The sequence below is a fragment of the Lepidochelys kempii genome, chromosome 1, assembly GCF_965140265.1.
Source record: "Lepidochelys kempii isolate rLepKem1 chromosome 1, rLepKem1.hap2, whole genome shotgun sequence".
NCBI lineage: Eukaryota > Metazoa > Chordata > Testudines > Cheloniidae > Lepidochelys > Lepidochelys kempii.
Window position 1 is genome coordinate 210,237,743 of NC_133256.1, and position 25,055 is coordinate 210,262,797.

A 25,055-nucleotide genomic window follows, 5' to 3' on the forward strand; every position below is an offset into this window, starting at 1 on the left:
GCTGACATCATGCTGCAGTAGAGGGGCTGGGCTGGGGCAGGGAGCGGAGCAGTGCGAGCTGGCTCCATCCCTCCCTCCCCGCTCTGAGGGGCTGCGAGACCAGCCGGCCACCTGCTCAGAGCTCTGCGGCTCGGCGCCCTGCCCTCCGCCCCACAGAAGGCTGAGAGGAGTGAGAGCACAGAGGGGCGGCTGCACATCACCACGGAGCAGGAGGGAGCCGGCTTCCAGGATGGGCTACCCGCCGCCCCTCGCCTCCCTCTTCTTCCTATGTGCCTTGCTGGCCAGCAGTTTCTGCAACAAAGGTGAGCGGAAGCCCCCCAGGGCCAGGTGTCCCGGGGGGATGTGGGGTCCCTCCGGCTTGTGGGCTGGAGCGCAGCGCTCGGGAGCTATCTGCTCTCCAGTCATGTCAAGCGATGACACGCAGCTGCGATCAGCTCATCAGATCCAGCTCCTGGCATGGCGGTGTCTCCAGCTCCCAGCTTGGTGCTGAGCGCTCTGCAGGATCCCTGGTTCTCTCTGTTCATTGCTCCGGTTCCTGTTCACATTGTCACTCTAGTTCTGTTACCCACTTTCCTTCTCTGTCTCCCTCGCTCTTTCCAGCTCTTTCTCACGTTCTCAGGTCGCCTAGTTCTTTCTTCCTCCGAGTTTAGTTCTTCAATGCTTTCCCTCCCCACATATCCTTCCTTTATTTCAGCTCTCTGGCTGTAAGTACCTTGCTTTTTGTTTCTATCTGTTGAAATACAACACGTAAAATAATTGAGCTATCCAGCACCACACAACATGCCTCTATCTCCATCCTTTGATCCTAGAATTGTCCTTCCAGCATCTGTCTATTTGATTGATTTAAATGGAAATATGTAACCTATGTGAGTTGCATATAAGAGCAAGAGTATTTTATGTGCTAAATATGGGGATGCCAACCTAGAGCTCATACATTCTGAGCATGGATGTTGTCCAAAAACACAGAGAGAGAGGTTACAAGATCTATGGCTGTAGGCACAGATGGGGAGAGAGAGAGAATAATTTAATAGGGCAGAGTAGCATACAAGGGGGCAGAAGGGATGCCTAGGAACAGGGAGTTCTGGGCCCCTTCGCTCCCCATCGGAAGATGCAAAGCTGGTTCTGGTTACTGGGTGCAGAGCTATGTGTGTATCAGTTTTGGAGGAGGTAACCCCTTATTATTAATTATTATTATTATTTATTATTATTTGTACTGCGGTAGCACCTAGGGGCACAATCATGTATCAGAGCCCCCTTGGGCTAAGTGTCCTCCATTTCCCCTTGCATCTGCCTTTAACAAGTGTCTTTACCTCTCATGGGATCTTCTTGGAGGTGGCAAGAGCCTTCCTCTGCCCCCAAATCTTCCCATGATCCCTGGAGACTCCCCTCCCAAGAAATCACCCCGGTGCCTTCCAATTGAGGGACGGATACAGTCAAGATTTATCCCTCCGCCATCAGCTTGTTGCCCCAGCAACGGGGCATACCTGGTATTTACAGCCATCTATTCCCACCTCTATTACATAGTTTATAAATCAGAACCTGCCTCAGAGTGGAACGGGATCGGGGCTTTTCTGTGGGAGGGTAAGGTGAGGTGTGGAATTGCACACAGGAGGGGGTCCCGTTGCATACTGATGAGAATAAAGGGACAATGGATGTTTCTCTGGGTTTCAACACAATGCAGCATTAATCAATATGGTGAGATATAAATCCCAACCCACAGCCTTTCCTGCTACGCAGGCTGGATGTCCCCTTCTGATGCACCTTAGTCCTGACCTGGAGCCCTGCTTGCTGCCTGAGTCCTGGACTTGCTACACACAGCTCTGCCAATGCACCTCAATTCTGATCTGTGGAAATGAGTGGCTGACTCTTATAGGGGTCACGCTGAATCAGGACTGATCCCAATGTCCCAACATGGTGCAAGGCAGAGCTCTGCTGCAGGAAAGCACCCCTATATTAGAAATGGTGCCCTTGAGGTGAAAGGCTCTGTATCCTTTTCCCCAACCCCTCTGAGCCCATGCTGTGTGGTCGAGCATTGCCTGGGTGTGACTGTATCCTTGTCTCCCTGGACAGGGGGTGGGGTAGGATTAGCTGGGAGATGGGGGTTGAAACTAGGCCATTGCATTATAATCCCTGAGACCCATTCAGCAGGGATTGGATGGTGGGGAGGCGGTGTTCATTTGTAATGATTTTCCTTCTCCCTCTCACTCCCTTCCTCCTCCTTTCTCTCTTTCCCTGCCCCGGAGCTTGTGTGATAAAGATTAATTTGCTATTTCTGGGCCTGTGACATTTTTCAGAGCCTCCTGTTGGCTGCTGTCTCAAAGCTGAGTCTGGCCAGGCTCCAGCCAACGAGATTAGCACTTCGGGCAACAAGGAGGGGCCAAGGGAATATGGGACATACCATGGAGCCAGGGATGAAGGAGAAAGGGACTCATGGAGTGGGACATATGCATGGAGAGAGCAGCACAAAATATCTATTCTGGAGCCCTTCAATCCCTGGCCCCACAAAGAGGTGGGGCAGAAGTGGTCAGGTTGCTCCTCGGGAATATTCCCTATGGAGACCCTAAGGGCGGCTCTGTCCTTTAATAATGACTTTATTAAGCTGGGGGCAGGGTGGGATTTAGTTCTTTGAATCTCTCCTCAGAACTTGACTCCTCCAGCCTCTGGAGAGTTGCTGTGGCTCTTGTCTGAGCTCCCTCCTAGGAATGAAGGCCCCAGGACAGAGCACAGTATTCCCAGTGGAAGCTCTCCGGAGCCACATAGAGTGGGACTATCCCTCCCTACCCCTTATCAGCCTACTTTGGGCCCCCTTTATTTCAGGGTTGAGTGTGGTGCCCCCAGCCTGCATCTAGGGAGCCATTAGCTCTATGATTGTGGCTAACTTGTTCATATCCTCCTCTTCCTGTACCCCCAAACCCCCTCAGCAAACAAGCACAAACCCTGGATTGAGGCTGAATACCAGGGCATCGTCATGGAGAATGATAACACAGTCCTGCTCAACCCACCGCTATTTGCTCTGGACAAGGATGCACCATTGCTCTATGCAGGTATCTGGGTAACAGGCTTGGGGTAGAGGAGATGGGGCGGACAGAATCAGAAAGAGAGAGAGGATTGGATTGTCGCTTAGCACAGGAACTTTACAGCACCTCTGGCAAGGACCCCACTGCAGGTTAGAACAGTGTATGGGCTGCCCTAACATGCACCAGTTGCCGGTGGCCCTGGGAGCCTTTCACAAAGCCAGGAACACCCTGGGCAAGACTCCTGCTTCCCCTAGGAATGCCCTGTACTGGGGGCTTCTGCAGAAGGTGATCTACCCTGGTAACGGGTGTCAGCGATGGCATAAAGAAGCCATGAGGCAAGCATGAATCCACACGCAGGGAGATAAAAGTGAGAGCATGATAAGGGAATGGGTGAGGGAGAAAGGAAAGGGGTGTTCTCAAGATGAAATGGGGGGGGGGGACATAAGAACGGCCATAATGGGTCAGCCCAAAGGTCCATCTAGCCCAGTATCCTGTGTTCCGACAATGGACAATGCCAGATGCCTCAGAGGGAATGAATAGAACGCGTAATCATCAATTGATCCATCCCCTGTCTCCATTCCCAGCTTCTGGCAAACAGAGGTTAGGGACACCATCCCAGCCCATCTTGGCTAATAGCCATTGATTGACCTATCCTCCATGAACTTATCTAGTTCTTTTTTGAACCCTGTTATAGTCTTGGTCTTCACAACATCCTCCGTCAAAGAGTTCCACGGACTGACTCTGCGTTTTATGAAAAAATACTTCCTTTTGTTTGTTTTAAACCTGCTGCCTGTTAATTTCATTCGGTTCTTGTGTTATGAGAAGGAGTAAATAACACTTCCTTATTTACTTTCTCCATACCAGTCAAGATTTTATAGACTTCTATCATATCCCTCCTAAGTTGTCTCTTTTCCAAGCTGACAAGTTTGGAAGAGGGACATGTTGCAGAGAGATGGTGAGGTGTGGTGTGGATGGGCAAGGACTGGGTGGCAGGGGAAGGTAACTCCTTGCTGTCCTCATTGTCCTGTTCCTCTTCCGCTTTCTGTCTCTCTCCCTCTCCTCCCCTGCTCTGGGGGGCACCAGGTGAGATATGTGGCTTCCGGATCCATGGGGCAGGGGTGCCCTTTGAAGCTGTGATCCTGGACAAGGCCACGGGTGAGGGGCTGATCCGGGCCAAGGAGCCAATGGACTGTGAAGCACACAAGGAACACACCTTCACCATCCAGGCATACGACTGTGGAGAGGGACCTGATGGGACCAACACCAAGAAATCCCACAAGTGAGGCAGGAGTGGGGGGCTGTGGTGGCTGGAGCCTACCTCTTAACCTGCCAAAGCCCAAATGGGGCATTCAGTGTATCACAGAGACCCAATGTGAGGGGGGCAGGGACACAAATGATTCATGCAGGAAACTAAAACTGCTGTGGGATTCTTTCCTCCAGTGTGAAGAACTCTTTCTAGAACCTCCAGTTCACCAGTCTGCATTTTTTATGCCAATCATTGCCAATAATAAAAGTGAGGGGACACCAAGTGTGTGTAGACTGTCAGTAACTATGGGGCTAAAATGAGTGACACCTTTGAAATCAGAGATGTCTGAGAGCTGTGTCCTAGGGGTCAGTGCTTTGTGCTGCTGTATAAGCCGGACCCCCAGGTTACATTACTAAGAACATAGGAATGGCCATACAGGATCAGACCAATGGTCCATCTAGGCCCAGGACCTGTCTTCTGACAGTGGCCGGTGCTAGATGCTCAGAGGGAATGAACAGAACAGGGCAAATTTATCAAGTGATCCATCCATTGTCATCCAGTCCCAGATTCTGGTAGTCAGAGTTTTAGGGATACCCAGAGTATGGGGTTGCATGCATGACCATCTTGGCTAAGAGCCATTGATGAACCTATCCTCTATGAACTTATATAATTCTTTTTTAAACTCCATTACAGTTTTAGCCTTAACAACATCCCCTGGCAATGAGTTCCACAGGTTGACTGCACATTGCGTGAAAAAGCACTTCCTTATGTTTGTTTTAAACCTGCTGCCTATTAATTTCATTGGGTGACCCCTGATTCTTGCATTATGTGAAGGAGCAAATAATACTTCCTTAATCACTTTCTCAACACCATTCATGATTTTATAGACCTTTATCATATCCCCCTTTAGTCATCTCTTTTCCAAGCTGAATAGTCCCAGTTATTTTAATCTCTCCTCATATGGAAGCTGTTCCATACCCCTAATAATTTTTGTTGCCCTTCTCTGCACTTTTTCCAATTCTAATATATCTTTTTGAGATGGGATGACCAGAACTGCACACACTACTCAAGATGTGGACATACCATGGATTTATATAGAGGCATTATGATATTTTCTGTCTTATTATCTATCCCTTTCCTAATGGTTCCTAACATTTTGTTAGCTTTTTTGACCGCTGCTGCACATTGAGCAAATGTTTCCAGAGAACTATCCACAGTGAGTCCAAGATCTCTTTCTTGAGTGTTAATTTAGACCCCATCATTTTGCCACCTCACTCTTTACCCCTTTTCCAGATTATTTGTGAATATGTTGAACAGCACTGGTCCCAGTACAAATCCTTGGGGGATACTGCTACTTACCTATCTCCACTGTGAAAACTGACCCTTTGTTCCTACCCTTTGTTTCCTGTCTTTTAACCAGTTATTGATCCATGAGAGGACCTTCCCTCTTATCCCATGATAACTTACTTTGCTTAAGAGCCTTTGGTGAGGGACCTAGTTAAAGTCTTTCTGAAAGTCCAAGTGCATTATATCCACTGGATCACCCTTGTCCACATGTTTGTTGACCTCCTCAAATAATTCTAATAGATTGGTGAGGCATGATTTCCCTTTACAAAAGCTGTGTTGACTCTTCCCCAACAAATCATGTTCATCTATGTGTCTGACAATTCTGTTCTTTACTACAGTTTCAGCCAATTTCCATCCCAGTCTCTCTCTCATGAGAGAGGCTGTCCCAGAGCTCCCTAGAGGTCAGTGCTGCTGTGTGGAGACCCAAATCTCATTCCCTGTCCTGGACTTTAATTCTTTGAGTGCTGGGATGAGGCTGGCACCCCCTAGGGATCAGTGCCTTGGTCTGTCTTGTGGAAGACTAGGTTTCATTCCCTGATCTGGTCTCTTGCTTCCTCTATCACTGCCTCATCAACCAGCTGCTCATTCATCTCTGTCTCCATCAGGGCCACCGTGCACGTGCGGGTGAATGACGTGAATGAGTTTGCTCCGGTCTTTGTGGAGAAGTTATACCGTGTGACGGTGACCGAGGGGAAACTCTATGACCACATCCTGCGGGTGGAGGCCATTGACGGAGACTGCTCCCCCCAATACAGCCAGATTTGCTATTATGAGATCCTCACCCCCAACATCCCCTTCCTGATTGACAATGATGGTAAGAACCTGCCTCTGTATCCCTCTGAGACCACAGTTCACTCCATGTGCCCCCTGCCACCTCTGCCTGGTCCATTCCTCCATGTATGTGTGCTGTGTGATCCTTTTAGCTTTCCTTACATTCCTCCAGCCATCTACCTTGGAGTAGAGACAGCAGCCCTTTTGTGTTCAGAAGTGTTTCAGCATGTTACAGAGCATAACAAAATGACATTGCATGATGACATAACTTTTTGGTTCTGCCGTGTTTGTTATTGTGATGGCTCAACAATAAACCTTATTTTAGAATGAGACTCTCCTTATGCGTTGTGAGTGGGGAAATGGAGCAATGTTCTGCTAATGTGCATTTCTGTTTCCTTCTCACTCTGTCTTCCTCTCCCTTCTTTTTCTCTTTCCCTGTCTCTTGACTCTTGTCTTTCTCTCTCTGTCTCAGTCTCTCTGCTCCCCCTCATAGAATCATAGAATATCAGGGTTGGAAGGGACCTCAGGAAGTCATCTAATCCAACCCCTTGCTCAAAGCAAGACCAATCCCCAATTTTTGCCACACATCCCTAAATGGCCCCCTCAAGGGTTGAACTCAGAACCCTGGGTCAATGCTCAAACCACTGAGCTATCCCTCCCCCCAATACCTGTCTCTCTCTCTCTCTCTACCAGGGAACATTGAGAACACAGAGAAGCTGCAATACAGTGGAGAGCACCTATACAAGTTCACAGTCACAGCCTACGATTGTGGCAAGAAGCGAGCATCTGATGATGCCGAAGTGGAGATCCAAGTGAAGCCCACCTGCAAACCCAGCTGGCAGGGTATGAAGCCTTCTCTCCCACTCAGCTCTCACCATGACTTCCTTCTCACCCCTAGCCCCTCCCACCATGGCCCAGCTACCCCACCCATACCAACATAATCCTACCCTGTCACCCTATCCCCTTCCTTCTCATACCCTAACTCTTCCTCTATACCTTCCCCTTTCACCCTTCCTTCGTCTCCCCAAACCCATGCAGTGTAAAGACTCTCCCCCGACCCTAATCTGCCATGGTAGTGTAAAGATCCTAACCTCTGACCTTTCACCTTACCCACCAACATCTTCAGACAAACACAAAGCTGATGGCAAATGTGTACACATTTTCATGTATTTGCTTAACTACAGGCAAACTCATCAGACCCATGTGCTGTCATCCTATTACAAACACCAGTGTGGGGAGATCCCTGCTTGCATCTGTGGGAAGTCTTGAGTGTTTGCCAGGTGCCATATTATAGGTGGGGCTGGTCTATTATTAAGGTTGCCCAATGCTACCCATTATATGACCCTGTTTTCAGTTTCTTATAACTTTGCGAAACTTTAACTGTTAGGGCTGAAATTTCCCATGCCTGTTGCCTGCCTCTGCTTGAATTTTTTTTTTTTTAATTTCAGCCATTTCCAAATATGTTTTAAAAAATTCTAGTGACCTTTACTTTGGACAGTTCTAGAGCCCCTGTGCTTTGGAGCAAGGATTGAAATTTGCCAGGGAGTGGCCATTGTGTCAGGGATGTGCCCAGTGATGAGCTGCCAAAATCTTAACAACCGGTTCCCTCCTCACCCCACGAGGGGGTTGTGGCCCACCCCGGCCCCAGGGACTCCTGCTCCATCCAACACCCCATGTTCCTTGATGCCCCCCCGGATCTCTGCCCCATCCACCCCCATCCCCGTCCCCTGACTGCCCCCAGAACTGGGCAGGAGGGTCTCATGGGCCACCATAGTGAGTGCCCACCCCGCCCCTAAGAGCCAGAGGGACCTGCCGGGGGGCGAGGTGGGGAGTCCTGGTGGTGCTTACCTGGGGCAGCTCCCAGGAAGCAGCCGGCAGGTCCCTCTGGCTCCTAGGGGCAGGGGAGCGTAGCTAGGGGGGGAGCAGGGGGAGCAGTCGCTCCCCCCACTGATCACATCAAAAGTGGTGCCTTAGGCGCTGACTCTGTGGGTGCTCTGGGGCTGGAGCACCCACGAGGAAAATTTTGTGGGTGCAGAGCACCCACTGGCAGCTGCCCGGCCCCAGCTCACCTCACCTCCGCTCCTCCTCCTCCCCTGAATGCACCGCCCCGCTCTGCTTCTCCGCCCCCTCCCCCGGCTTCCCGCGAATCAGCTGTTCGTGTGGGAAGCCTGGGAGGGCTGAGAAGCAGGCAGCAGCTTCGCACTCAGGCCCAGGAGGCAGAGGTGAGCTGGGGCGGGGAGAGGTTCCCCTGCACGCCCCCTCCCGGGTTACCTTCTGCGGCGCAGGCGGCCCTCCTCATGCCCCCCCACCCCAGCTCACCTCTGCTCCGCCTCCGTCTCCCTGGGCCTGAGTGTGAAGCCGCCGCCTGCTTCTCAGCCCCCCGGCTTCCCACGAATCAGCTGATTCGCGGGAAGCCAGGGGTGGGGGCGGAGAAGCAGAGCAGGGCGGCGTGTTCAGGGGAGGAGGCAGAGGCAGAGCAGAGGTGAGCTGGGGCCGGGTGCGGGGTGGGGCGGGGAGCTGCCGCTGGGTGCTCTGAACCCATCAAATTTTCCCTGTGGGTGCTCCAGCCCAGGAGCACCCACAGAGTCGGTGCCTAAAGTGCCACTTTTGGCCAGTTATTAAATTTAGAAGCCCTTTTTGAACCGGTTGTCCCTCGGGGGACAACCGGTTCTAAAAGGGCTTCTAAATTTAACAACCGGTTCTAGTGAACCAGTGCAAACTGGCTCCAGCTCACCACTGGATGTGCCTTTTGCTGACCCTGTGAAAACCCAACCAGATCCGGCCAAGTTATAAGGCTTTGAAAAATCACAGTTTGCTCATGTTCAGCACAGACTTACCGGAGTTTAACAGCTAAAATCTCCAAAGACCCCATCCACACTGAGCATCCTCCACCCCCTCCCAGCTCCTAGTGCTGACTCGGGTTGCCAACTTTCTATTGGCACAAAACCAAACACCCTTGCCCCGCCCCTTCCCCAAGGCCCTGCCCCCGTTCACTACATTCCCCCATCCCTCTGTGATTTGCTCAGTCACTTTCACTAGGTTGAGGCAGGGGGTTGGGGTGTGGGAGAGGGTGAGGGCTCTAAATGGGGGTGCAGGCTCTGGGGTGGGGCCGGGGATGAGGGGTTCAGGGTGCAGGAGGGGGAGTTTGTGGGGGGGCTCAGGGCTGGGGCAGACGGTAGGGGCTCAGAGTTGGGGCACAGGCTTACCTCAGATGGCTCGCAGTCAGCAGTGCAGTGGGGCTAAGGCAGGCTGCCTGCCTGGGCTCCGCAGCACCACAGACTGGATTTTTAACGGCGCGGATCCCTTTTTGACCAGGTGTTCCAGTCGAAAACCAGACATCTGGTCACCTTAGTGCTGACCAGAGTGCATGTGCCATCTCCACAGAATGACTGAGCATGTTCCATCCAGTCCAGGGCTACAGGGGCACACCAGACTTTCCCTGTAATTGCTACTCCAGGGGGGTGGGGCTGGACACTGGAACTGAGAACAGGAAGCCTGTGTCTCCTGTGGTCTCAGTCACTCCCACCCTGTGCTGGCACTAGGCAGCATGGAGGAGGAAGCCATCTGATTCAAATGCAGAAGGTACAAAAGCTGGACCTGGGGTGCTGCTGGGGGAGTAGACTGGGATAAGATGCTGGGTGGGGGGCAGAGGTTAGGACTGGAGGCCATCAGGGGGCAGAGATTGAGAGCTGGGAGCCAGAGGTAAGCAGAGACTGGGACTGGCTGGGCAATGAGACTAGGTCTGGGAGCCATGGGAGGGAAATTTGGAGGTGGTGGGGAGGGAAAACTGAGATTGGATGAGGAGCTGAGGGAAGACTTGGCAGGGCAAGGAGGGCAAGGAGACTGGGAGCATGGGTAGGCTGGGACTGGGATGGGGAGTCTGAAGGGGTGAGGCTAGAATTTACTGGACAAGAAGCTTGGGACTGGAATCAGAAGCCTGACAATTGGAGACTGGGACTGATTAGGAGAGGAAAATGGTTCTGGGACAAGGAACCAGTAGAGACAGGACTGGGATTGGGACAAGTTGGAAGGGATGGGGCAGAAGGGGTCAAGTTTGAGGGGGAACAGACAGAAGAGTCAGTGCCCACTAGAGTACACTCTCATCCAGAGCCTGGAATGGAACCCAGATCTCAGAGTCTCACCATTCCTCAGCTGTCAGCAAATACCTGGTAAACCCACTGGCAGAGTGTCCCACCCTGCTCTAGTTCTGGTCCACACAGAGGATAACAACCTACTATTGCTCTCAGTTACTCCGTTAGCTCAAGTGGCAGGGGTCTTTGTGTTGGATCTAAAGTTTCCAACCCTGCTGAGGAACCATGAGGGTGTCAAATTCCATCATGTGTAATCATATTCTGTTTATTCAGTTTTCTTTTTTAAAAACCTAGGAAATTACATTAAAAAAACCCTATGTTAAAAGAACATTGTCTGCAAAGTCTCACTCAGAAGTTAGGAAATGACAGTATTAAGGTTGCATTAGAATAGTCTTTAATTGTGTGATCACTTACTCTTTTTTTCTTTTTCTTTTTCTTTTTTTTTTTCTATAGAACCCCTGTCTTATTCAGAACACAGAATTGGCCATCATCTGAGATAAATCAGGGCTGTATAGGGAAGAGGGCTGTTGTCTGTAGGACCCTTGCCTCATTTGTTGCAGAAATTGGAAGGCATGTACTGAAGGAAGCAGGGAGTTGCAGGAAGAGAAAAGAGGGTCTCATGGTTAAGGCTGCCCTGGAGAATTGGATTCTATGCCTGCCTCTGCCACAGAATGCCTCTGTGATACTGGGCAAATCACTTCATAGAAGATTAGGGTTGGAAGAGACCTCAGGAGGTCATCTAGTCCAGCCACCTGCTCAAAGCAACTAAATCATCCCAGCAAGGGCTTTATCAAGCCGGGCCTTAAAAACATCTAACAATGGAGATTCCAAAACCTCCCTAGGTAACCCATCCCAGTGCTTCCCCATCCTGCTAGTGAAATAGTTTTTCCTAATATCCAACCTAGACCTCCCCCACTGCAACTTGAGACCATTGCTTCTTGTTCTGTCATCTGCCACAACTGAAAACAGCTTAGCTCCATCCTCTTTGGGAACCCCCCTTCAGGTAGTTGAAGGCTGCTATCAAATCCCCCCTCACTCTTCTCTTCTGCAGACTAAATAAGACCAGTTCCCTCAGCCTCTCCTCATAAGTCATGTGCCCCAGCCCCCTAATCATTTTTGTTGCCCTCCGTTGGACTCTCTCCAATGTGTCTACATCCTTTCTGTAGTGGGGGGCCCAAAACTGGATGCAGTACTCCAGATGTGGCCTCACCAGTGTCGAATAGAGGGGAATAATCACTTCCCTCAATCTGCTGGCAATGCTCCTACTAATGCAGCCCAATATGCCTTTAGCCTTCTTGGCTAATGGCATATCCAGCTTCTTGTCCACTATAATCCCCAGGTCCTTTTCTGCAGAACTGCCACTTAGCCAGTCGGTCCCCAGCCTGTAGCAGTACATGCGATTCTTCCGACCTAAGTGTAGGACTCTGCACTTGTCCTTGTTGAACCTCATCAGATTTCTCTTGGCCCAATCCTCCAATTTGGCTAGGTCTCTCTGGACCCTATTCCTACCCTCCAGCATAGTATCACCTGCGAACTTGCTGAGGGTGCAATCCATCTCATCATCCAGATCATTAATGAAGATGTCAAACAAAACCTTTGGGGCACTACACTTGATACTGGCTGCCAACTAGACATTGAGCCGTTGATCACTACTCATTGAGTCCGATGATCTAGCCAGTTTTCTATCCACCTTATAGTCCATTCATCCAATCCATACTTTTTTAACTTGCTGGCAAGAATGCTGTGGGAGTCGGTATCAAAAGCTTTGCAAAACAGACTTTTCACAGGTGGTCACTAATTGTGTGTTCCTTGTTTTCTGCAGTCTGACTTGAGACACTGGGTCTGATTTGCAGAAGTGCTGGGTACTCACAGCTGCAACTGAAGTTAATGGGAACTGTGCTCTGAACATATACATTTCTATATAATGCTAAGTACTCTGATTTTTCAAATTGGTGTTGGTGTTTCAAACAACAAATTGGGTGTTTCAAATTGGGCACCCAAAATTAGTGCTCACTTTTGCCCTTAATCTCTCAGTGCCTCAGTCACCCAGCTGTAAAATGGGGATAATACCACCCCCTTGTTTCACAGGGGTGTTGTGAAAATAAATTCATTGATGTTTGTGAAGTGCTCAGATACTGTAGTGATGAGTGCCATAGTAAAGTCCATGGGGAAATTAATTCTGCCTTCAGAGCAGGGTTTCAATAGTATGCAGTAAATGAAGCCTGGGGTCGGATATTGAATTACATGGAGAAAAGAAAATATTGAATAGCTGCTTATTTAAAGAGCCCCCTCCATACTGTGCACTGAATGAAATGGGTCCTGTGGAACAGTATGTGATCATGTCATTTAAGATTGTGCCATAATGTATGTGCACAAGGAAGCAGAATTTCTGGCATATCCTAACTTGTGAGTGCTTGGCTTTGCAACCTTAATGTAAGTTTTTATGTGTGTTTATTATGAATACTGTATTTAGGTGACCACTGATTTTGGGTGCTTCAGTTTGAGACAACTTGGGCCTTTCAAAAGTGCTGAGCACACACAGGTCCAGCTGAAGTCAGTAGGAGCTGGGAGGATTCAGCACCTCTGAAAATCGGGCTGAGAGATGTCAAAAATCCAAGGGTCTCTGTGATATCCATCAGTACCAGGGCTATAAACACACAAAACCCACTCTCTAATCTCCTGTGAAATCTCCGCCTGTGTTGACCCCAGCTTTAGAAAACCCAGTGGACAGGTTAATTTTTCAATGTGGAAAGGGCCAAAAATCTGTCATTTCCAGGGAAAATCAGTAGTGGTGGAGGGTCTGTGCCAGCTGCCCTGACCTGGGAAGGCCTCAGGGCAGGGCCCTTAACTCCTCTTTCTCTCTCTCTCTCTCTCTCTCTCCTCCAATAGGCTGGAATAAGCGGATTGAGTACATGCCAGGTGCAGGCAGTCTGGCACTGTTTCCCAGCATCCACCTGGAGACATGCGATGAGCCGCTGTGGAACATCCAAGCTACAGTGGAGCTGCAGACGAACCATGTGGCCAAGGGGTGTGATCGTGACAACTACTCAGAGAAGTCACTGCGCAAACTCTGTGGTGTGCATTACTCCTTCCCCAAGTGGAGCCAGGGTGTGGCGGGGGGTTTACCCTCCCTCACCCCACTCCACGGGGAGCCAAAGGGATGCAGACTTTCCAACTCCTGCACCAAGTAGAGCCTGGGGGATACCTGGCCCACCCCCACCCCCAGCACTGAGAGGGGTCATGGGACACTACCCACATACTGAGGGGAGAGGACCCCCTACACCTTCCTGCAGCCCCTGCCTTCCGGGGAGTCGTGGACCTGTCCCTCAGCACTGAGGGGAGCCACTGGAACAATCCCTGCATCCTTTCCACCAAAGGAGCCCTAGGCAGCTCCCTCTGTCCCTCTCCTGATATCTCCCACTGTCCTGAGCGGAGCTGCCGGGAACCCCTCTGCATCCTCAGAGACCCCTGGCACCTTTCCAACCCCATGTCACACTCCACCCAGCCCCTTCTACTCTTCGTCCCGGTGAGTCTGTCTCTACCTTGACATCTGTCTCTATCTCCGTTCTGTACCTCGGTAGGTGCTGCCTCAGGTGAGGTTGACCTGCTGCCTGTGTCCAGCCCCCTGGCCAACTGGACGGCACGGCTCTCAGTGCATTACAGCCAGGACAGCAGCCTCATCTACTGGTTCAATGGCAGCCAGGTGGCCCAGGTGCCTGTAGGCATTGGGGTGGGTGCTCACGAGAGGCTCAGTGACCACTTCACCCTGTCGCTGTGGATGAAACATGCTGTGGTGCCTGGCAAGGGCAAGAAGGAGGAGGAGACAGTAATCTGCAGTACGGTGCAGAGTGGTGAGACACCCTGGAGACAGACCCTCTTCCTGTGAGACTGATACTCCCCACCATGAACCCTCAGAATAGACTCTCCTTCCAGATGGGAATCTCTTCCCAGCTCCAGACTAGAATGGATCATTCCATCCTGGTGGGATTCTCTCCCTGCCCCCTTCCCCGGCCAGGCTGGGCTCCATTGTAAGTTCTGGGAGCAGCCAGCCCCAGGAGAGATACCCTGACCATATTGTAAGGGAGAGGGGGTGGAAAGGTTTCTTCTGCACTATTCTGACTGCAAGGCTCATGTCCTGTGTGATGAGTGGGTGGGATCTCAGCCCAGTTGCTCAAGCTAACCCAGCTCTCTAAGGGTCCCAGGCTAGTGCTTTGTGGAATTTTCTTTGATCTTTCATCTCCCTCTATGCCCCCTCTCCCTCTCTGCAGAGGATGGCTACTCTCACTACTCCCTGGCTGTGCATGGCTGCCGAATTGCTTTCCTATATTGGCCTTTGCTGGAGAGTGCGAGACCTGTCAAATTTCTGTGGAAGTTGGAGCAGGTGAGGAAGGATCTGCCTTTCTCTGTCTCTCTCTTTCTCCCTTCCTCTGCTTGCTGATCTCTCCTTCTGCCTTTCACAGGTCTGTGATGATGAATGGCATCATTATGCCCTCAATCTGGAGTTCCCCACTGTCACACTCTATGTGGATGGTGTGTCCTATGACCCTGCGCTCATCCATGACAATGGCCTCATCCATCCCCCGAGGCGGGAAATTTCTCTCATGATCGGAGCCTGCTGGGCTGGTGAGTGCCCCCCCTCAGTATTGCCCCAACGAAAGGGTGGACTGGAGAGGAGGCAGAAGGGTCCAGAAGATGTTCTACCTAATGCCAAGCAGTGGCCAATGCAATGAGAGCACTATGGCCAGCTCAAGAGGCATTCTCAGCATCAAAACCAGTGTGGTGCCCCCCAGTGGACCAACCCAACAGTGTCTTGGTGCAACTCAGTGGGCAATGGCAGTACAGACAGCATCCCTGTGGATACCTGCACCTGCATGGATCCCCTCTAGGGTCAGAGGGGAGTTCAGTCTTTGTAGTCATTCAGTTCTTGGCCTCTGCTAAGGCTTAGAATCATAGAATCATAGAATATCAGGGTTGGAAGGGACCCCAGAAGGTCATCTAGTCCAACCCCCTGCTCAAAGCAGGACCAATTCCCAGTTAAATCATCCCAGCCAGGGCTTTGTCAAGCCTGACCTTAAAAACCTCTAAGGAAGGAGATTCTACCACCTCCCTAGGTAACGCATTCCAGTGTTTCACCACCCTCTTAGTGAAAAAGTTTTTCCTAATATCCAATCTAAACCTCCCCCACTGCAACTTGAGACCATTACTTCTCGTTCTGTCATCTGCTACCATTGAGAACAGTCTAGAGCCATCCTCTTTGGAACCCCCTTTCAGGTAGTTGAAAGCAGCTATCAAATCCCCCCTCATTCTTCTCTTCTGCAGGCTAAACAATCCCAGCTCCCTCAGCCTCTCCTCATAACTCATGTGTTCCAGTCCCCTAATCATTTTTGTTGCTCTTCGCTGGACTCTCTCCAATTTATCCATATCCTTCTTGAAGTGTGGGGCCCAAAACTGGACACAGTACTCCAGATGAGGCCTCACCAATGTTGAATAGAGGGGAACGATCACGTCCCTCGATCTGCTCGCTATGCCCCTACTTATACATCCCAAAATGCCATTGGCCTTCTTGGCAACAAGGGCACACTGCTGACTCATATCCAGCTTCTCGTCCACTGTCACCCCTAGGTCCTTTTCTGCAGAACTGCTGCCTAGCCATTCGGTCCCTAGTCTGTAGCTGTGCATTGGGTTCTTCCGTCCTAAGTGCAGGACCCTGCACTTATCCTTATTGAACCTCATCAGATTCCTTTTGGCCCAATCTTCCAATTGGTCTAGGTCCTTCTGTATCCTATCCCTCCCCTCCAGCGTATCTACCACTCCTCCCAGTTTAGTATCAAGCTTCCAACAAGGCGGCCACTCAGTGCCAAGAGTGACGCTGGTTTTGTTGACGAGGGTTCCTATATCATTAGGAATTGAACTGAGACACCTCAGCTCATTCCAAATGGGAGGCAGGGTGGGAGGGCTGTGAATGGTGTCAGATAGGAAAAGACTCTAGGCCACTACAGACTTGGGGCCAGATTGGAGCCAACGCCCTGGAGATGAAAGGCTCCTTTCCCCAGTTCCCTGTTTTCCTGCAAGGTATATTCTAGTCCAGGGGTGGGCAAATGACGACCTGGGGGCCACATCTGGCCCTTCAGATGTTTTAATGTGGCCCTCAAGCTCCCGCCGGGGAGTGTGGGCCAGGGCTTGCCTGGCTCCATGCCATAGCTCCCAGAAGTGGCGGCATGTCCCCCTTCCGATTCCTATGGGTAGGGGCAGCCAGGGGGCTCTGCACGCTGCCCCTGCCCCAAGCACCGCCCCCATAGCCCCCATTGATCAGGAACCATGGCCAATGGGAGCTGCAGGGGTGGCGCCTGCAGACAGGGCAGCGTGCTGAGTCCCCTGGCTGCCCCTACGTGTAGGAGTCAGAGGGAGGACATGCCACTACTTCCGGAAGCTGCTTGAGGTAAGCACCACCCGGATCCTGCCCCCTCCCCCCTCCTGTGTGCCAACCCCTTGCCCTAGCCCTGATCCCCCTCCTGCCCTCTGAGCCCCTCTGTCCCAGCCCAGAGCACCCTCCTGCACCCCCAACCCCTCATCCTCAGCCCCACCCCAGAGCCCGCACCCCGAGCTGGAACCCTCACCCCCTCCCACACCCCAACCCTCAATTTCATGAGCATTCATGGCCCACCATACAATTTCCATACCCAGATGTGGCCCTTGGGCCAAAAAGTTTGCCCACCCCTGTTCTAGTCCCTCTACTCAGAACCCTCAGGACTACAGCCAACTAAATGTAGCTGCAGTCTGTCTTCTCCACAGCAGGATTGAGCCCCATCTTGCAATCATGCCTCCTCTTGGACAGAGATCCTCTTATAGCACAGCACCCTACCATGTGTAAGCCACAAAAATTGTTCCGCTGCCCTTGAGTTCCCCCTGGAATTATCTAGCTTTCAAATGGAAAAGCTAAGTGGCCTGTGAGAACTGGCTAAGATCGATAAGAAACATCAATCCATTAAGTTCATAAGGTCAATATTGTTGGGAGGCAGAAAAAACCCTATACATTCACCTCCACATCTGTCAGCCATCTGACTGTCCCCTCCCGGCTCTGCAATGTGAGGCCTTTGCTACTGAAGGGCCTAGTGCTGAGCAGAGTGTGCCAGCCAGGTGTCTCTCTCTTCCCTGGCTGACACAGCCCTCTTGTCTTTCCTGACCTTATAACTCACCTGCTCCCAAAGGCTGATACTTAGTCAATGATCGGAATGTTTTCCTCTTGCAGAGGAGAAAACCAAAGAGAAAATCAGAGGGAACGAGAACTCCACAGATCCTACACAAGGTATGGACTGGGGATGAGGACTGCCCCCTTCTCCATCACGCATGACTTCCGTCCGCTTCTCGCATGGCATTTGTTCCACACAGCTCCCTCTCCCACCCCATCTTTTCTGGGAGGAAAACTCTTGTTATTTGGCAGCATACTGATCTCTGTGGAACGTGAGAGGACTGGTGCAGGGATCAGTGGAGCCTATTTTGGGGAGACTCAATATGTTTATCCTGTGGGAAACAGGTAAAATGGTCCCCACTCCTGATCATTAAAGCTGGTCACTGAGGACAGTGTGGGAAATGAAGAGCAGGGACACAGAAAATGCAACCTCTCCCTAAATTATCTAATGGGGATTTGACATTCTTTACGCCCTCATGAGAACCACAATGAGCAAAACAAGACTGGGTGGGGGAAACCATCTCTGTCAAGGGCTCTGTGTCTTGGCAGACACTTCTCTCACTCTCTCCATCCTTATCTGCCTTAGTCTCTTTCCTTTTATCTGGGTTTCCCAGACTTTATTCCTCCCCCTTCCCTTAACCCCTCCTCTTTGTTGTCTTTGTCTTTCCCCATCCCACGCTCACTTTTGTCTCTCTCTACCTCCTGCATTCCTGTCTCCCTCACACTCTCACTTTCCTTCTCTTCTTTCCATTTCTGTTGCGTCTCTCTCTCTTGCTTCCCCTCCCCACCACCCGCACTGTCTCTGTCTCTCACATCCTCCTCCTCCTGTGTTCCCCTTAGGAGACCCTCTGCTGATTCACCACTACTTCCATGGTTACCTGGCTGGCTTCACCATGCGCCCCGGCAGCCTGGAGAGCCGGGAGGTGATTGAGTGCCTCTATGCCTGTCGTGAGGGGCTTGACTACAGTGACTTTGACAGCCTTGGCAAAGGGATGAAGGTATGCCCCCTCCTCAGCTCGCATGAACCTCTCCCACTCTCCCCTTCTGCCCTGTCTCCTGCCGCACCCCAGGAATCTCCCTGTACTCCTCTTCTGCATCTCTTACTCCAGAATCAAAGCATCCACAAGGGACTCTTCAGTCCATTCTTTCCTTTCCCCCCCCCGCATAGGTTCATGTTAATCCCTCCCAGTCCCTGCTCACACTGGAGGGTGACGATGTGGAAACCTTCAACCATGCAATCCAGCATGTGGTTTACATGAACTCGCTGCGCTTTGCCACGCCTGGAGTCCGGCCGCTCAAGCTCACCACCACTGTCAAGTGAGTGCAGGAACTCCAGGTGGAACCTCTCCCCCAGGCAAATTGGAGGGAATCTGTTGGAGTGTTATCCTACAATGTATCCCTTTGTAGCTCATAGCAAGTAGCACCTCATGCTCAGCTCACCAATCAGACAGGACTGTATTGTTAAAATTCACTACCCTTTGTTGTTTTTTAATTTGGGCTTGATAATCTCAAAATGTACAAGAATAAACCTAAAAAAAAGTAGGAAAATTTGTCCCAGTATATTTTGGGAGTATAAATATAAAATGGATACAGAGCCATCACCAATGGCACTTGTGCACTGGCATCTGGTTGGACACCCCATTCGCTCGTGTTGGCTTTTGCTCTACCTATGGGTTGGAGCTTGTGGTGATGATGACATCACAGTGCCATCTCTAAATGCAATGGTGCAATTCCCAGAATACCACTCTGCAGAGCACAGAAGGTTGTGGGGAAGCACTTAGAAGCTGGCAGTCACAAGATGGTCCGCCCCTTGCCAACAGTACTAGAAAGGCGAGTTACCCCCTCCAGAATGAAGCTGGCAGACATTGGTGTGTAGGTACTAACACTCTGTCCCGTTCCTCTGTCAGGTGCTTCAGTGAAGAATCATGTGTCTCTATCCCTGATGTGGAAGGCTACGTGGTGGTGCTGCAACCTGATGCCCCCCAGATCCTGCTGAGTGGTAATGCTCACTTTGCTCATCCTGCATCAGACTTTGAGAACCCTGATGGGGTCCCCCTGTTCCCTGACCTCCAGGTCACCTGCTCCATCTCTCACCAGGTGAAGGCCAAGAAGGATGAGAGCTGGCATGGCACAGGTGAGTGGGGCACATGGAAAAGAGGCTTACTCACAAACAGGCAATGAGAACACAAAATAGGAAGTATTGTTACTTAGAAATTGGAAACCATGTCACTAGAACAGAAAATGACGTCTCTTAGTTACAGGAAGTGGTGTCACTACCAACACAGAAACAGAAAATAATTTTGCTTAGAAATAGGAAACAGTGTCACTGGAAAAACTTAAATGGGAAGTGACATACTTAGAAATAGGATGTGGTGTCACTTGAAACAGTTCTCTGTATTCCCAGAACCCTGTCTCTTTCTTTTCTTTCCCTATGTTCAGCTCTACCCCACCCAGTTTCCTGCTTACATACTCACTCCGTGCTCCTCTCCCAGTCTCCTGTCCCCATCTGCTCACACACTTTACCTCCCTTTCCAGAATCCATCACCTTACATTTTAACTCTGCCACCCCTATTGCCCTGAGCTCTCCTCAGTCTCTCCTCCTTCTCTTTAGCCTCTCTCCTGCTCCCCACATGTCCCTGTCACCCTTAATCTCCTCTAACACCACACATTCCCCTGAATCCCCCCCATCTCCTTCACCACACCATGTTATCTTGCTTCTCAGCCTCTTCCTGCATCCCCTTCAGATTCCCTTCCTGCACCCCACAGTCTCCTACCACACTCCTTCAGCCTCCCTCCTGTTGCCCACATTTCCTACATTGCTCTTAGCACCCTGTCCAACCTCCCTAGAGCTATAGCCATCTTCCCTGAGGGCAGCCTGGCTTCAGTTCCATTTAAAAGAATGGGGATTAGTGGCCACTTTACTAGGGCAGCCTTACTTCCCCATGCAATTATGACTGTATTGACTGAGGATAGGTTGGCTTTAGCCCCATTGAAAGTAATGAGAGATGGTGGCCATTTTGAATAAGGGAATATTTAAAAGAGTTATGCCAGCATTTTTAAGATCATTGTGTGGAATCTTTTTTTTAAAGTCTCATGTATCTGAGCTGGTAACACTGCAGTATCAACAGAACCATTCCAGGCAAGATGTGCTGTCACTAAAAATCCCCAAAGTGTCTCATTCTTAGAACATGAAGTGATTGTTTTAGCAAACAGAAGCAATGTCATTAGAAGCACAAAGTGGCAACCACACCAGCAAATAACATGACAGACAGGAAGATACCACTCAGTGAAAACTGCCAACAGAAAGTGACATAATTAGCATGACGGCATAGTGCAGCACAGATGTGATGCAGACAAGGTCTCTTATTAAGTGGGTATCATGACCTCTGTCCATTTTGAGCGCTGGTTTTGCTTTTTTTGATCTCTTGATCCCTGTCTCTATACCTCTTAGTGACAGACACGCGAATGTCAGATGAGATTGTCCACAACCTGGATGGCTGCGAGATCTCCCTGGTGGGAGATGACCTGGACCCAGAGAGGGAATACCTGATCCTGGATGGAGCATCCCTACAGCAGCGGGGCCTGGAGCTCATCAACACCTCTGCCTACTTCACCATCACAGGTAGACTCTCCCCCAGACAGGACTTCCTGTTTCCTGTCTCCTCCACTTCCTGCCAGTCACAGCCAAAAGAATTGCTTGCCAGATGTTAGAGATGGAGAAGCCTCATTACGCTGACTGAGACCAGGGGAGGATTTGTCCTGTCCATCCGTTCCCTGGACTCTTGGTTCTTAGTGTCCTGAGTGATAGGGCTCTGGGTCTGGAAAGGGAGGCGTTACCCCAGGCTCACAGGGCTGCGGTGCGGGATCTGAGTTCCTTTCCTTTGATTCAGTTGTACTCTGCTCCCCTCCCCTTGTGGTCTGCACTTCTCCATTCCAGAAGTGTTTCCCATGTTGCCTCTGGGTGGCAGTGGATCCCACTGGTTGTGTGCAGGTGCATTTCCTAGTGGGGGTTTGGAATCCGACATGTGTGACTGTGGCTGCTGGACCCCACCTTACCTTCCCTGGACATTAATGACAGACACTAGGGATTTCCTGGGCCCTTTGAGGTTGCAGACACCTAGCTCCGCTCCCTTTTAGGTATGAGCCTGGTTTGTCCTTCCCACACAACTTTTCTTTAGGCTCAACAGTGTTGTGTCAGGTGGACCTTGATCATTTGGAAATGGAAGCTCCCTTACCCCACACCTGAATCTGTCTCTCTCTACCCCTGGCCCCAGGCGTGGAGAGCATTGCGGTGTATGAGGAGATCCTCCGCCAGGTCTCATACCACATCAGACATGGCACTGCCCTCTATGAGAGGAAATTCTGCCTTTCCTGCACCGAGATGAATGGACGCTACTCCAGCAATGAGTTTATTGTTGAGGTACAAGGCCATCAATGACTGTGTACGTGTGAAGGCCTGATCTCATTAAATCCAGAGACTGAATCTCTTCCTCTTCCCCTTCCACAGGTGAACGTCCTCCACAATATGAACCGGGCTGCTCATCCTAACCACATCCTCAATTCCCAGCAATTCATGCACCGAGGTCACCATCTACCAGAACTATCTGGGCACAGCCTGACCAATGTCCATCACAACTCCAGTATGCAACCCTGATGATCTGGTGACAGCCTACATGCAGAATTACCCCAGGGGCAGATTTGTGTAGAAACCTACAGTGACTCCCTGCTGGCATGTCAGGATTGACCCCAGTACTAGGCAGCACTGTGCTGCAAGGAGTGGTGTGATTGACTAAGCAGGGGGTGCTCTCCCCCAGAGTCAGGGCTGGCTCTGGTGTGGAGCTAAGGAAGAGGTGACGTTCAGATGAAATTTAAATCTGAAGCAACAGCTTCTCATGGTCACTGCAGATCTCCTATCACTATTTCCCTGAGTCAGGTTATAAACCCTGGGCTCCTGGCAAAACCCAATACTGGGTGATTCCTTTCTGTCTCCGTATCCTCCCGTCTTAGTTTTAATCACCTAGAAGATTCTTCTTGGCTTTCTGTCACATACTGTCATTCATCAACTCCCAGAACTCAGTCCAGAAGTGGCTGCATTTTAATGCTTGGTGTAGTGGTTCATGAGGTTGGTTGATGTGCGTAATAGTCCTTTGAGATCCTCTTCCAGACAGGGCTAAGAAGAGTGGAGTGGCTGGGACTGCTTCATTTTACATTTCTCACAGGTTAAAGGCAAGACAGTCTGGGAACCTTTGTTTGGTCAGATGTTTGTAACCTCCTTATCCCTCCCCCTCCAGTGGTCCCCAGTGCAGCCACCATCATCATCGTGGTGTGTGTGGGCTTCTTGGCACTCATGGTCATCCTGGGCATCCTGCGTATCCACTCCCTACACCGCCAGGGGGCTGGGCACGAGGCTGCAGGGGCTGCTGGGGAAGGCCATGCAGGAGCCAGCAGCAAGGAGAGTGACATGTTCTGGGATGACTCAGCCCTCACCATCATCGTCAACCCCATGGAGGTGAGATGGGACGAGGAAGGTGGGGTTGGTTTCTGGTTGGCAATTGATGCTCTACACCAGAGGCAGGCAAACGTTTTGGCCTGAGGGCCGCATTGGGTTTGGAATATTGTATGGAGGGCTGGTTAGGGGAGGGGAGTGTGGTGTGGCCTGCCCCCCCCATTCCTCTCCCGCTTCTCGCCCCCTGACAGCCCTCCCCCAGGACCCCTGCCCCACCCAACCACCCCTTCTCTGTCCCCTGACCGCCCCCGGAACCCCTGGTCCTGACTGACCCCCCAGCCAACCCCCCCTTTCCTTCCTTACTGCCCCCCCCAGGACCCTTGCCCCATCTAACCCCTTCTCCCTGTCCCCTGACTGCCCCCGGAACCCCTGCCCCTGACTGCCCCCTGCCGCCTTATCCAATCCCCCCTCTCCTTCCTGACTGCCCACCCTGGGACCCCTGCCCCCATTCAACCCCTCTGTTCCCTGTCCCAACTGCCCCCTGCTGCCCTATCCAACCCCCCCTCCTTCCTGATTGCCCCCCAAGACCCCTTCCCCCATTCAACCTCCCTGTTCCCCACCCTCTGACAACCCCCCTGAACTCTCCTGCCCTCTATCCAACCCACCCTGCTCCCTGCCCCCTTACCGTGCAGCACAGAGCACCAGGTTAGGCCAGGCTCTGCAGCTGCGCTGCCCCAGGAGCTCACAGCCCCCACCTGAAGCATTGCATCAGCAGTGCAGTGAGCTGAGGCTAGGGGCGGGGATGAGCCTCGCAGGCCAGGGGCTCAGGGGCCAGGCAAGAGGGTCCCGCAGGCCGTAGTTTGCCCACCTCTACTCTAAGCCCTCTACTTACCCCCATGCCCCTTCTTCCCAGTCATACCAGAGCTGCCAGAGGAGGCCAGCAGCAAATGGGGAGACCAGAGCTGTAGAGGAAGTGGAGGAGGAGGATGACGACAGCAGCGACTCAGACACACCGGACACCCCAGGCAGTGATGACGGAGATGACCAGCACATTGTGGGCAAAAGAGATGGCCCCTGCTGCTACTAGGAGCCCTGTGCTGTGGGAGGAGGGAAGAGAGGATGCTAAACAGATAGATTCCCCACCACCATCACCCAGCCTGAGGGGGTCACTGCCCTCTTCCCCTTTTTCTCTCTCCTTGTGTATATAAATACACATTTCCCACAACCCCCCTAATTTCTCTTGCCTGTTTCCTCTTCCTCTGCCATTTTCACTAGGGGGATGGCACTTTCTACTCTTAACCCCTCTCTTCTTCTCCATAGCACCCCAGGAACACAGGCTGGGGCATGGGCTCCTTGCCCATACTCCCTCACATTAGGTCCCTCTCCTGAGGATGGGATAGTATAGGGACCCATGTGAAGGGAGTGGAGCGTTTAGGAGCAGCAGGGAAGAAGAAAACACCCACCAGCAAGGGTTGGGCAAGCGGGGTCAGCTGCAGGCCCCCACATATTATATATATATATATTGTATATTTTTTCAATGTTGTCATTTGAGGTTTATTCTTGTTTGATGCAAAAAACAAAAACAAAAAAACCCCCACAAACCTGCAGCTTGTGTCGCTTTGTAAAATTGTCAATAACCCTAAACAAGTGAAGGAAGGAGGGAACGAGGTGGATTTTAAAATAAAAGGATTTAAAAAAAAAAAACAGACTCAAGGCCTCTGGGATTCTTCATTCTGAAAGGCAGAGGCTGGAGTGGGTACTTGAAGGGCAGCAGTTAGCCATAGAGGCCCTCTTGACTGGCAAAATGGCATGATTTTCCAGCCTGTTACCTCCATTTAGGTAGCTGAAAACCTTAGACATTTGGTCCACAGCAGGGCCAGTCTGGTCCCCCCGCAGTGGGTTCAAGGAGGTTGGGGGATTAGTCCCTCAGATACAGACTAAATTGAAA

General features: G+C 51.2%; 1 protein-coding gene across 3 annotated transcripts; it reads left to right on the plus strand.

Moving 5' to 3' along the window:
• Nucleotides 1-24,811, plus strand: CLSTN3 (calsyntenin 3). Of its 3 annotated transcripts, XM_073312162.1 has the most exons (19): nt 215-302; nt 1,738-1,973; nt 2,922-3,044; nt 4,101-4,296; nt 6,216-6,424; nt 7,075-7,224; nt 13,362-13,547; nt 14,054-14,323; nt 14,741-14,853; nt 14,933-15,095; nt 17,722-17,778; nt 18,502-18,659; nt 18,830-18,978; nt 19,569-19,795; nt 21,113-21,283; nt 21,936-22,081; nt 22,169-22,301; nt 22,953-23,170; nt 24,021-24,811. In XM_073312162.1, exons 3-19 carry the CDS (start codon nt 2,969-2,971, stop codon nt 24,192-24,194), a joined length of 2,796 nt encoding a protein of 931 aa, XP_073168263.1. In that variant the 5' UTR covers nt 215-302; nt 1,738-1,973; nt 2,922-2,968; the 3' UTR covers nt 24,195-24,811. The 3 variants fall into 3 exon arrangements, with proteins under 3 accessions (XP_073168274.1, XP_073168254.1, XP_073168263.1); XM_073312153.1 differs by lacking the exon at nt 1,738-1,973 and having other exon boundaries at nt 5-302; XM_073312173.1 differs by lacking the exons at nt 1,738-1,973; nt 24,021-24,811 and having other exon boundaries at nt 1-302; nt 22,169-22,322; nt 22,953-23,030.
• Nucleotides 24,812-25,055: the final 244 nt, after the last annotated feature.